Here is a 14,628-nt window from a genome sequence, read left to right as displayed (position 1 = left end):
TGTTGAAAATAATCTTCATACTTAAAATCAGAAGTGTCTATCCCTCTAGTCAACCTGTCAGTTACTATCTATCTCTACATTCCGAATCCACCTAGTAGAGAAATTCAAAAACCCTTGCAGTTCAGGAGATGCATCATATATCCTCTTACCTCTCATAATTTCTCCTGACAAATCTAATACAATACCTTCTAGTGTGTTGACAACTTTTGTATTGTTTCCAGAAAACAAACAAAAACTGTGAGAATCTTGCCTTTTTTGTTGGGTGCTAATGCTTTCCTGCAAGGTGACAAAGATTTTATGACACTATCCCATGACATTTTGTGTGTCTGACTAAAGCACAGTGGAGGAGTGACAGATCATCTATGTTACTTTCTCTGAAAACTCATTGATGTAAAGTGTTGCTTCAGAAAGACTTAAGTTGTGACAAATAGATGAGAAAGGAGAGCAGTTACATTTATAGTGTACAGTAGACCCCCCTCTATAACACGGTAGATAAGTTGCATGTTATATGAATTCCATGTTGTACGAGTCACTTAGATTTTACAAATGCATGAGCCATTCACAGTCCGGCACTTGTGCAGTTTAGGGGGTATGGCTGTTTGAAAGGTTTTCTTCCATAAAATGAATCAATTCTAGACTAATTTGACTCAAACATTTCCAAAACATGTATAATTTTTTGGGAATAATCCATATAAACTGTGCTATAAACAAAAAATTGTAGGAATACTTACCTAGTGTGCACCGTTTGAAGACGCTATTGCTTAAGCTTGTTTTCGTCGCGGAGCGGCTCATCAAAATTATAAATATATTTGGATTGGTACATTTTTTTTCCTGTCTAACCTGGACCATCCTACTGAAAATTCTTGGGATTTTTTGACCCTTATTTATTCCTGGTCTTCAGAGAAGTAGGTGACAAATTAACTTACCATCTGGCCACCATTTTTTTTTTATTGGGGATTTTCTTTTTATTTAGGATGGCAATCCTATATCTTATCAAGGCAAGTTGACAAGAATAATGTACTTGAAGAAATAAACTTAGACAAAGTTTGGCAGTCTGTGACACATTAACTTTAGAATTGAAAAATACCACCAGGGTTCTGCAACCAATTGCTGCCGTCTGGTAGTAACATTTATTCAATAATGAATTTGCACATACACTAGTCGCAGATGACAAATGGCCATCAGCAAATGGAATTATTTGGGATTGTTCCGACTTACTGGTTTCGGAATTAAAGTTTTTATTGACAAAGGTTTGTTTTATTGACAAAGTTTTTCTTGACAAAGGCACTTTGTAGATCCTTGTTCATGGATCTACAAAATAGTAAAGAAGCTCAATGAAGGTAACAGGTTTAAATGAAAGAATCAGGTCATCTAATTGCCACATTGAAATAAAACTAAAGGAACCTTCTATCTTTTTTATATGATTTTGAGGGTGCAATTAATTATGAAACATGTACTAAAAAGTGTATCAAAGCTTGTCTGGCTCTGTCATATCCATACAGTAACAGTTAGATATTTTGGCCTGATTAACCTCATCACTCTGTGACAGTCACATTATCAAAATTTGACAAGTTAGTAGTTTGCTATGTCCAAAAAGAAAAGAACCCATTAAATGTCCTTCAACTATGCTCTATTGATTTTTAGACTTATCGGAATGAAAGGTTTGAGTTTAGGTGGAAAGTAAACTCTGCCTCTAGAACTAGTAAATAAACTAGAAAAAACCATCAATGAAGTTCCTGCCTTCTGCTTGACAAACATCTTCATGGGCGTTCATTGAAAAGTTTGACCATCTGCCAAACTTGCGATAATGCAATTCACCAAACTGACTGTTAAAGTACATCCTGGTCATTAAATTCAAAATTACATGAAGAAAAGCTTTTCTTGGTTGTTTTCTCCAAGTATATTAGTGGTGTTTCTCACATACACATATACCATAAGCATAAATTACATGTTGACTACTACATTATTTTTTTCTATTTTATTTTATAATATGTTTTTGATATGTAATTGAAAATCTAAATTGATCTGTATTTAGCGTATTGTTATTTATAATGTTCAATAGTAGAAAATATGGATTGTTTTCATATATTTCAGATACGGGAGAATCTCAAGTAGCCGAGACTTCCGAAAAAGAATCGACGTCAAATAGTGGTACAAAACGTTCGAGAAAGGATGAAGACAAAGGCGATAATTCTCATTTACCGGTAAACTCTTTGAGAATAACCGATCTAAGACAATCTGTTTTAACACGTGCTATCCTAAAAATCCTTTATATCTCATCTTTAATAAAGCTGAGCTACAAGTTTGTAATAGAGAGGTTGAGGCCAAAGTTTTAAATGCGAAAATGTGTACGTCAGACGTTCGGCACCGCTTTCCTGTAAGCCTAGAAGATTGACAATGCTGTTTGGAAAGTCAGTGGAATCACGCTTGACATTCCAAACTCCATTGTCAAACTTCTGGGCATCATTAATCTGTTCCTAAGGACCTAACGAATATGGAAAATGACAAATATAGAAACAATTTTTCTCATAATAAATAAGGAAAGCGCCGCCGAACATCCGATGTACACGTTTTCGCGTTTAAAACTTCGGCCTCAACCTCACTAATATCTTAATCTAAAACTTGTATTTTGTTAATACATAAAAAAAGTAGATCAAAAATAAAACAAAATAACAGCAATTGTGTGTCTTTTAAAAGCTTATAGAGTGAAGCAGAAATATTGTTTATTCATTATCAATGATTAATGATTTAATGTTGAATGTAAAAGAAAAGAATTTAGCACTTCTATTAGGTAAAATTCAGTTAAATAGTCTAGCTGAATTGTTTCAACTATGATTCACAAAAGATAAAAGTAATGTAAAATGTAATCTATTAATTTTGAATTATAGAAAATGGGTTATAAAAAGCTGAATATGTTTCATATAAACTGCTCATTAAATCAGACATCTACTTTCAAGATTGCCATCTTTTGCCAATTATAAAACTTGGCAATTGCCAAGTTTTATAATTGGCAAAAGATGACAGTCTTTCGTTCAAGTCAATCTCCAAGTTGTGTTGAATCGTGTCAACACAATTGGCAATTGCTGAGTTTGTCAAGTTGTGTTGACACGATTCAAAAATCACTCGAAATTTTTGTTTACAAGTTGACTTTTTTCATATTTTACAGTTTATAATAATATAAAAAATAAGTTTATTTTTTTGTTAACTTATATCTTGAATTATTAATTAAAGTGATTTATTTATTCCTGGATTTGTTTTTAGAGTAATCCTAAGCAAAAGAGAATGTGTACTAAAACATACATACCTGTACCCGGATCGGGAAGCTATGCCATTCTTATTACTCTTATGAAAAATGAGGTATTTTTATATATATATATAACTGTATAAAATTTTAATATATGATGAGCTATTTCTATTATAAAATATTTATCGTATTAATGATTAGATTGACACAAATGAATCTTTTATGAAGAAGCAAGATCTTATCGATTCTGCTCAGTTACTTTGCAATTCATCTTTTACTAGGGTATGTATGTTGTATTAAAGTAAAAATTATTTCTATTTTCTGTTTATTTTTTAAAGAAAATCTTGAATTAAAAATTTTTAAGGGTTTGTATTAAATCTATTTAAAATGTAAGAAAAATTAGTATTTAATTTGATCGTAGTTGAAAAATTATTGGGCTGCAGTTTGACAAAATTGTACACCTATAAATTCTCACTGTTATCCGTTCCTCTGTTTGTTCATTTATCTTTCCTTAATCTTGAGCGTGGAGTTAGATAGACAAAAGACAAGACTAGATATGGAAACCTTAAGGGCAGTAGGCCCCAGTTAACTACATACGAACTTCCGATGCAAACCAGAAGTTGCGTTATTTCAATTCAAAAACTTTCTCCTGAAAGGAGTTAATAGATGCTCGGCATGACTCTATTGTTAAAGGAAAATTATGATGTACGGGGCAAGACACTACTGATTTGAGGTGGAGAGCATATACAATGGAACCTCTATATTCATCATTAATCTGTTCCTAAGGACCTAACAAATATGGAAAATGACAAATATAGAAACAGTTTTTCTCACAATAAATAACTGATATTCAATTAATCCGTTCCCATCCTAAAAAAAAGGTACAAGAATAAAAATTATGTTGTTTGTTAAACTTTATCTTTATTGTACTAAATAAATACAGTATATAGTGGTAAGAGTAGGGTTATTATTGTTTAGATGTACCATCAATTAAAACATTAGGTAACTTCAATTATGATCTTAGCATATTAAATTCTTTGGCTAAGTTGGAAATACTAGAGAGGTTGTGGCCAAAGTTTTCATCTCTAAAATAACGTTGAATGTTGAGCACTGCCATCTTGTAAGCCTAGAAGTTTGACAGTGGCATTTGGAAAGTCAAGCATATTCCAATGATGTTCCAAATGCCATTGTCAAACGTCGAATGCCACCATCTTGTAAGCCTAGAAGGCTTACAAGATGGTGGCATTCAGCGTTTGACGTTCACATTTTAGAGATGAAAGCTTTTGCCACAACCTCTTTACTTTGTCCATTTTCAGACTTAGCAATAATTTCTTTTATTTCTATTGTTGTTCTAACAGCTTTCCTTTTTTACTGTTTTTCTTCAGTGCACTTTGTTAGTGCCATTGGAACTTGAACTTTTGAAAATAATCAATGCAAGAAACCAAGAACACACACGACAATGCACAAAGTAGACTGATTAACTACAGCTAGCTAACATAGTGTTGCCAACTCAAAATTCAAATTTATAGCTAGACATTTTAATAAAAATATTCAAATCATATCGTTTCCATTAAAATTGTTTGATTTTTTATAGCTAGATAGCATTATAAAAATAGCTAGTCCAATATAATTTAGCTAATTTGCATAGCTAGATTATTCATAAATTCACTAAATCTAGCAAAAAATTAGCTAAATCGGCAACACTAAGCTAACATGACTAGCTGATTGGTGCAGATGTGCGATTGTAGCGCCACTGCTGGTGTTGGGAATGACAACGAATACAGAAAATACTGATGAATATGGGGAGAGGTTGCACTTAATTTTAAATTAAATAAACTAAAAATATGATTAAAAATTGCAGCTTGGCATTGTGATGATGTCACACTAAAATAATTTCTCGTTAATTTTACCTTCCAAACAAAGCACTGCATTAGAAAAATGATTATTTTTAATGTTTAATGAAAATGTTTCAAATTAAATATTTGTAAAACATTCCAACAGCTGCACCACGATATGCCACTTCGGAACTTCGCTGCTGCTCTGTCCACATTGTTAAAAGATCTTCAGTAGCAATTGTAGTGAAAGCAGCAGTGCCGAATTTAACAAATTGTATGCTAAATGTTCATCAATAAATTATATGGGTATTAAGAAATAATTGATTTTGCTATAGTAACATTGATTATTTGAATTTATTTCCTTCAGTGATCTTCTCTACAAAATTACAAAATACTGTACAAAATTAAACTAATTGTATGTGTATTTGTGTTAAAGTATATAAAAAGTAGATACTACAAAACGTTGAAGGGGCTACTATTAGAAAAAAGTTGAAAAACACCATCTTATGGTGATATAACTTAATATATTTATTAGGACATTAAATATGTAATCGAAGAATATTAATTTATTTCTCATTTGAAGTTAGATAGGCTTTTTAGATTTTTATATGAATAGATTCACGTTTTGAATATTATTCATTTATCAAAACTGGTGAATAATATAGTTGCTGGAAAATGTATGTTTGGCCACTGTCAAATGTTCTAGTGTTAGTTGGAGCTTAACTTAAGATGGTTTAATAAATTTCACATAAGCTAGATGTTACAAACATTTTAAACCAAAAACTACGATTTAAATGAAATGGAGATCATTCAGTTCGGTTTTAATAAACTGCTTTTAAGATCTTTCATCGTTTTTCAACACAATCATTTTATTGTTTTGCATTAAAATTACCAACAATATTACATTTGTTTAGTTGCGAATAACTTTTTGTAAAGTAAATTGGTAAATCTTTAAATATAAATGTATAGATTTTTATAAAATTTCAATGTAATTTTGTTCTTTAATTTATTTTTTTCACTTATAAAACGTAAAATATTTTTTAGCCGGAACCCGGTAGCCATTACACTGCTTGGAGTTCAATGGGAAATCTTATAAGAAAAGGTTTGGTAACGAAATATGGAAATCCGGCAAAGTAAGAATTGTTCATCTTTAATTAATGCTTAACCTTTTGTTTACTAAGTGAGTACAGATTGTACTCAGGCAGCACATATTATTATTTATTGATCCTCTGAATATAAAACTTTAGCAGCTTGCGTAATTGTTCTTTAAGGTATTCTCTCGGTCGATGAAACTTTTTTCTATTTCCTCATCCTTCAAAGTGCTTTTAAATGTCAGATCCATTTTGTACCCACTTAGTATCTCTTGTATCTAATTTCTATTCTAAGATGATACATTAATAACTTTTTAACTTTATGTAAACATAACATTTTTGGTCAGCCAACCTGACAACCACAGATTAAAAAAAAAAAAAAAATACATTTATTGTTGACTATCGACTGCTACAGTTATAATGAGTTTCTATGCAAAAATGGATTCTTATGGAGAATGCTATATAAAAATTCTGCTTGAGGAGCTAAATGAGCAGTCAGATGGTGTAAGGATTGCATGGATAAAAACATCTGTATAATGTGCAAAAAGCATTCAGATTTCTTCACGTCTTGTCACATGTCTTTGATTTAGTTATTTTGTGCGTTTTGAATTATTTAACTTGATACTTAAAACAGTTAAATATAGCAAAATATACTTTATAATCGGTTTGTAAGAACTGTTTTAAAATACAGTCTTGGGGTAATATTTGAAACTCTAAATGAATAAGTAATAATTGCTGTTGTGACCAGTGTGACGAGTTGGTCAAATGCCACCAAATCACGATGTCGAATCTACTACTAACAACTAAGATTTTTGCCTGATCACACGTTTGTATCTTTGTATGTAATTTTATGTATTTGGATTAAATGTATAAATATTTTCAGATATAGTCTTTCTGAAGGAGGACGAATGCTTGCAGTTTCTCTAATGGAATCTGAGAGTAGTACGGAGCGCCAAGATAATAATAGGGAGGAAATGGTCAGAGACAGCTCACGGGCAGTAAATACTGATATTAGAAAAGAAACACAAGGCAAAAAAACTGAAACACCAAGGTAGAATTTCAAAATTATTGCTTTAACATATTTAAAATAAATCAGTCTAATAATTTAAGAAAAACACTATTATTTATACAGAAATTTTATTAATGTCCATTTGCAAAACATATTATTTATAAATCTTACTGATATTACTGTGGTTTTTATTTTATATCTCCAAAAAAGTATGGATTTATTATTTTAAATAAAAAAAAATGTATTAAAGTTTGTTAAAGCATTTAAAAATACTTAATACTTAAGCATCCATACTTAATAATTTACTGATCATTTAGATAATCTAAGTACATTGAATTTATTGAGAAACTCTTACTCTACAAACAGAAGAGAATAACAATGTGTCTTCTGTCTAGTTTAAAATTTAAACTGGAAACGATAGATGTCAGAAGATTGCATAATTGTTTATAATAACTATTCAGTGTATGGCAGAAATCACCTCTATTGAATTACCCCTCACAAGATCTTTGAACTCTTGTTTACACAGCTGGAAACAATAGATCAGGGAGAGGAAGATAAGAAATAACCTTTCAAACAATATAAACAGATATTTTTTGTTTATAACATGATTTGTGCATAATGAAATTACAGGAGCTGACATGGAAATTGTATCACCTATAATATACACTAGAAAGTGTTCAACAGATGTACAAAGTAGCATATGTAAATCAGGGCTGCAAAGTCAGTATACCAAGCTCTTGTGCTTTTAAAATTGTCTGTCTACACTACAGCCTTTTCTACTAGAATCAAGGAACATCAGTATAACATTAAGAAGAAACTACCCAGCATGGTGCTAGCCTCTTTTATTTTTTTTCTGCCATGTGAGCAGTAAGATAGCCTTTTTTTTAGCAAACCCATAGTGGGTTTGGCCAGGCCCACAATGGGTTGGCAACGGATGGTGCCTGATATATTTGGATGGACCACCACTCAAAAAATTCTTGAGGTTTTTTTCAACCTGTCCAGATTCAGTCCCGAATTCCCCAGAGCAGTAGGCTGTCACCTTGACCGCTTGACCATCTGGCCATCGGTGCTAGCCATTTATGCTAGGGATGGTGAAGTCCAGCTTGATTTTGAAAGCACAAGATTGTTAACATCTGATACTTGTTTTAAGTATCAGATGTTAACAATGTATAATTAATGGCTCTATATCTGGAGATATAGAGCCATTAATTATACAGAGACGGACTCTTTTGCCTACTTGGTGGGCATCGTATGAATGTCCATAAGGCTACTTTAGCACTTTTTTTTTTCTTGTTTTGTTTTTTAACTTTTTAAAGTGATGTTTTAGGTATTAATGTAAAGTTTGCTTGTTTGTGCCATAGCACATATGTGAACTTTGCTTATTTGAAAATTCAATTTGAAAGAACTTTGTTCTTTAGTTTGAAATATTTTTCGATTCTGCGTTAGTCTTATGTAACCTGCTGATGTTTGTTTGAAGTGAGCATTTTGTAAATATATTAGACTTTTACAACTGGTTTTGATATTTTGTCTGTGTTCCCCTCTAAGAACCATCAGTTTTAACAAAGTTATTGTCAGACACATTTTACTTTACTTACTATCTTGTTATAGTAACATGGTACAGAATTGTCTTGAAACATGCAGAATTTTTGTCATAAAATTGTTCCTTGATTGATAGAATTAGCTTGGCAGATAAGATATTTTTGTAGCATTTGCATTTACAGACCCATTTATAAAGTGTAGTTTGTCAACACTTTGGATATGAATTCCAAACCATTTGAAGTACAGGAAACTTAGCTATCAGCATCAAGCAATCCCTATTATATGTCTAGCCCTTTCTATATCTAAAATAGGATTTACTGTTAGATTCATGTGAGTTAAATTTGGATTCATTCCAAAAACCTAACAGAGTTCCTCATGCCAATTCTTTTGTCCTCATGTTTAGTCCAGATAAGCTAGTGTCTATATATTTTATTCATCTGTAAATGCTTTTTATATCAAAGGTAAGCATTTAAAGCCATGTTGCAAAGATGGTATTGCATGGTTTGTGCAATTGCTTTAATGTCTGTCTGCTTTTTCTGTTTTATTTTACTTTGGAAGTGTCAGCAATGTGTTCTTGCAGGCCGATATGCTTTGGCCTTCTATTCCTGGCACAGCATACTCGCATGTTTACTTTCTGATTTGGCTTTTCTTTCATTGTGACCATGTTTGCATTTCCTTTTGTTACACAAATGTATAAAGCACATTCTGCACAATTTCACAAGAAGATAGTCTTCAGCATTCAAAGCAACGATTACAGATTTTTTAAAACAGTGTTGACTGTTGCAAACTTTGTTTTTCTTAAAAAACGAGAAATGTATTTTCATGGGCATTGGAGGATCCAATCACTAAACATTTCTGCAGTATAATTTAGTATCCAGTAAAAAGTGTTCTTATATTTATGATTTCAATGATGCAATTTTTATGTCTTTTTACAGGTTTGCAGCAAAATGACACTGTCAAACCTTGGGTTTTGAACTTAATTCATTCCTAAAAGTTATTTGAGAACCGATTTTTTTTTCTAAAACTGAAACAAATTTTTCCGTAAGAAACAATATGAAATGGATTAATACATTCTTAACCTCCAAAACAAAACCTTTTGTTTTTACCTTTTTAGCTGTATTTCATGCATAAAAATGTCTGTAGAGGCAATATAACGTTATTTTATCTACATCTATATTTATTCTATTTTAAATATTCTATTCTAATATATTAAAAGCAAAATGTTCTGTCACCACCAACCAAAACTGAAACTAACACTTTACAAAGGAAGTGCTATAAATAGAGACTAGACTCTGCCTCTATGAAATATAATTAATCAAGCCTGATAACAAGTACTTTATTCACACTTTCCAAAATATAATGTTTTGATTTGATTTTTAATTAATTAATTAGTTTTAGTTTTGGTGTAGAGAGTCCAGTTTTAATTATTTTTAAATTTAAATATTATTTTTAGTTTTATTTAACTGGCTACCTAGTATTAATTAATTTTCGTCATTTAATTTAACTTAAATATGTTTAAACGTGAATTCTTGGATGCCATTTATATTACATGAATGTTAATGAACACAGTTTTTACTAATTAATTTGATTTAAATTCGACTGTGGTATGTACCTTTTACTTTTAGCAGATAGGGGATGAAACCAGGGCTACTCAAAAGTATTGCCTGGGGTGAAAATGAAGAAGAAAGATGATTTAGAGGAAAAGGCTGAAGGTGAAATTATAAAGATAGGAAAGGGGATAAAACGGAAGTCCCAAGGGTGCCTGTATCACTTTTATTTGAAACGAATTTAAAATACATATACTATAATTTGATAGGCAACTAGTTCAACAGAAGCACCCTGAGGTATGGGCACAGAAAAACAGAAATAGAGTTATTCTCACATGCGTATTGAAATCTAACTTAAATAGCAATGTCATTGATGATTTGTATTATGATGCGAGGCAGTCTCTGTGCCGCTAACTTCCGAATCAGCAGTCCTGTCGTCAATCAATCGGTCTGTTGAAATTCTTTAACATAGGAAGTGTAAGAAGTTGATTGTTGTGGCCAGCTCTACTGAGTAGCTTGGTCAGCAACTGGGTGGAAAAAAAGAGTTCAAAATCTTGCTTGTAAACTGAATTGTTCGAAAAGCGAGGAATTCGAAACCCGAGGTTTGACTACTTTTATTTATATAAAAAAAAATTTTATGGGATTTTATGGGTGGTGCAATTTTCATTGCCTCTACTGTACAGTACATGTAAAAACTATGATTTTAGCATTTCGTTTTTATGATGCCCAATATTATTTTGTCTGAATACATTGTATTCTGTTTGAATTTGCATACTTGAAAAAGTATTTAAAGCACATATGGCTGAAAGTTATTAGCAGTATAGTTATCTAAATAACTTGAAATGACGAATTGTCTGAAGAACACAAGTGGTAACTGATAAGGGAGTGTCCAAAATGTATTCGGTTTCTTCAAATGGAACACTCGCACGTCCAGTGTAAGTATGTAATTTATTATAGAGTACTCGTTAAGGATTTACAGACACAATACACTCAATGCCAAGCAATTCAGTTCAGAAGTACGCTTCCTCTGGCTGTACAGCAATGTCCTACTCTCCCTCAATATCATCAGTGTTGCTGCTACAATCTGTTTAAGTTGAAGGAACCAAATTTATTGTTGCAAAAATGGAATGTTGCAGTATATTCTATTGTTACACAATACACAATTTTTTTTGTGTGTGTTACACACATCAATCTCTTTAGTAATTTTCATTTTCTTTTATTAGTGGTTATAAAAAAATTTTATTGCATTTCAAATGAATTTTTCAAGTAGAAATAACTAAGAATTCGTTTAATATAAACTAATAAATTCAAACATTTTTAGGTTGAAATACAAATTTATCGATATTAATGGTAAAGAAACTGATGATTATAGAAAAGCACTACAGATAAAAGATGGTATTTATCTTTTAATTAATTACTGTTAATTAATTATCGATGATTTAATTTCAATTAATTATCAATTATTCTAAGTATTTAATATTTTCTTTTACAGATTTATCAGGTTTTATTGGCTATTTGATCAAGTGCAACAGAAAAGATTTGATTCAATCTGGCATGAGACATAAAATTGATGAAACTAGGTAAGAAAGGGAACAAAACGACATTATTTTGGTAAAAGAAAATGTAATGCTATAACAGTATAAGCCACTTTTTATTCAGATGATACCACTCAGTCATATTTGCTCGTCTCCATTTTAAATGCATAATTTTGAAGAACCTCACCACGAGTATTGGCCATTTGTTGCACAGAACTTCATACGTGGATCACTTTTGGTGGCCACGTCGAGTGGCTAATCCGAAGCATCTGTGATTTTGAAAAAGCTATTATTTGGTGATGCAAAGTCTTACTCGCTCTACTGGTCATATTTTCATCCAATTGGATGTTTTGTCTGTGCTATTTTCCAATATACACTCAAACCTGTTTTTGTGCGATTTTTTTTTTATTTTTTAATTTGCGATTTGTTTTGTGCGGTATATGAAAATTTCAATCAAATTGGAACATAATTGACTCCTGTAAAATTTTTTAAAACTCTATTGGATGTTTTCTATGACATCAGCAGGTTTTTTCATTTTTTATTCAGTAAAATTTTTTTCTCATACGTTTTTTTCGGTCCCCTCTCATTTTAATAGCATAAAAATCATAAATATTATGTTATATTTGAACAGATGCGGTAAGTTAGCTCCCCTCCAGCTTTAGACTGCGGGTGTGAAATTTCATGCCTTGTTAAATGAAATAACACTTTCTGCAGCTATATTTATCAAATAAAATCATTTTTTAACGATTATCTTTAACTTTTTAATGTTAGATTGATACTTAAGTGGAAATAATTAATTAATATAAAAAATAAAATTCTTAGAGGATTTTTTCCCCATTAGGGATTGCAGAAAAAGGCCCGAGGAGTTAAAAAAGCAATTTCTAGTTATTTCGTACGGTTTTGAGTTATTTTCTACGTGAAACTTTTTTATGCGGTCCCTATCCACCGCACAAAAACAGGTTTGAGTGTATATTAAAATTTGTAAACAAAAGTAATAGAAAGTTTGATCTTATTTATTTTGGATTTAATTTTTACATTTTTTATTTTGTGATTTGAAATTCTTGTGTCAAGATCCAGTTTTTCTTTGTTTGATTTGGATAATTAATTCTATGAAAAGTAAGTTAATATATATTATATATACTAGAAAAGCCAGTATCCAAAATACAATTTTTTAATATTTTATCAACTAATTCTCCAGAACTTTCTTTGATAACAATTTCACGTATTTCTGATGTCATCGTCATAGCAAACACTGCGATTCCTTGTCAATTGCTAAGAAAATTATAAGAAGAAATCTTTGTAAAAAATGTGCAGATATGAAGATGCTCAGGTTTATGTTAGCTGATAGGATTAGGAACGAGCATATAAAGGAGAATAGGATTCGGAGTGCATATAAGTGTACATAGTTTAGGAGTAGAGCACTAGAGAGAAGCTTGTGGAAAATTGGAAATTAGACATAGACGATTTGGGCATACAGTTAGAAGAGAAGATGAGTTAGTTCAATGAATTATGGACTTAGGAACTAAAAGAAGTATTGTTAGATCAAAGAAAAGTTAGGAATTAGCAGTTAGGAAAGATTTAAAGGAGTTAAGTGTGTAGATGGCTCAAAATGGATAATTTGGAGGACGAGTACATTAAAGCTCAACCCTCCTGCTAGAGAGAAAAGGAATGGATGATGTTGATGTTCGTAGTAGTAGTAAATTAAAAGTACTGTTTATTTTTATTATGATATAAACTTTTATAAAACTTTCAATTAGATGAAATTTTATATGAAATATTAATATTTTGTATAAAAGTTATTCTATGTAATTAAAACTTTGTCTTTTGTTTTAAATAGATTAATGTTAGGGGAAGACGTTTATGCTTATCTTCACAAAAGCGATTGCAATCAGTATGGAAGCACTTTGGGTAATGTGTGTAGTAAGTATAAATACTACTTTCAAAATATTTCATTTGGTATTAAAATTTATTAATGGGATTTGTATTACTTTAAGTAAATTCACTTGATGTCGACCAGTCTTGCTCCAATGATTATAAAAATAAAGAGACAGTTCTTTACCCTGGCACTTTTGATGTCGTTTTAATTGTAGATAATTGTGAAGTGTGTGTTGGGTAAGTAGAATTTTATACACATAAATTTATATCCAAGTATAGTAGAACCTAGAGTTTAGCAGATGCACTCTGAACCAAAGACTTTCTCCTCTTAATTTTTTTTTTAATAGATACTTAAAAACTAGTGGTTCTCTGTTTCTCATGTTGCAGACTTCTAACACCCCCACAACTGTAGATCACTGTTGAGAAATATGGACAAGTAGCATAAGAAATCACCAAAACTATAAGATATTTTTATGTGATAACCAATTAACATAATTTGAATCTGGCACTATTTATAGAAGTGTTAATTACAATTCTGACTAAATTTAATAATTAGAAATTAATGATTGAATAATTTAAAGAAATCTGGCATCTAAAACTGTAACTACCACAAATGCTATGAACTAAGCAGATATTCAATATTACCAATTATGCTATCTAGGCTCGTCGAGCAGGAAGTTTGCTAATTTTTCCCGACATTTTGATTCATTCTGCTTCCATTATTCTTTCCTTCAGAATTCTCTGATGATCTTAATGCTTCCGTGCTTTATATAAGGGAGAAAGACTTAACGCTCTATCAATGTTTGATGTGAAAAATATCAAAAGGAATCTAAAAAAAAGAACTGTAAAATTTCATTTGACCAGTTTAAGGACAGAAATTCTATGAAATGATAGAATCAAAGATAAACATGAAATCTCTGGGATGTATATGATCTATTTTAATGCTCATTTAA

At 31.0% G+C, this 14,628-nt stretch overlaps 1 protein-coding gene across 3 annotated transcripts in view; it reads left to right on the top strand.

Annotated features, from left to right (window-relative positions):
- The window catches only part of mus81 (mus81 structure-specific endonuclease subunit), a 38,452-nt gene that overhangs the window by 12,507 nt on the left and 11,317 nt on the right, over positions 1-14,628 (top strand). For all 3 annotated transcript variants that reach the window (XM_067281662.1, XM_067281661.1, XM_067281660.1), the window contains 9 exons: positions 2,095-2,204; positions 3,262-3,357; positions 3,446-3,526; positions 6,124-6,212; positions 7,054-7,221; positions 11,587-11,660; positions 11,758-11,845; positions 13,638-13,720; positions 13,795-13,912. In XM_067281662.1, coding sequence (XP_067137763.1) covers positions 2,095-2,204; positions 3,262-3,357; positions 3,446-3,526; positions 6,124-6,212; positions 7,054-7,221; positions 11,587-11,660; positions 11,758-11,845; positions 13,638-13,720; positions 13,795-13,912 — 907 coding nt within the window. The remainder of the gene's footprint in view (positions 1-2,094; positions 2,205-3,261; positions 3,358-3,445; positions 3,527-6,123; positions 6,213-7,053; positions 7,222-11,586; positions 11,661-11,757; positions 11,846-13,637; positions 13,721-13,794; positions 13,913-14,628) is intronic.

The sequence above is a fragment of the Centruroides vittatus genome, unplaced genomic scaffold, assembly GCF_030686945.1.
Source record: "Centruroides vittatus isolate TY-2023 unplaced genomic scaffold, ASM3068694v2 contig_925, whole genome shotgun sequence".
Lineage (NCBI taxonomy): Eukaryota > Metazoa > Arthropoda > Arachnida > Scorpiones > Buthidae > Centruroides > Centruroides vittatus.
The sequence above is the reverse complement of the archived record's forward strand: the minus strand, read 5'-3'. Positions and strand labels throughout refer to the sequence as shown.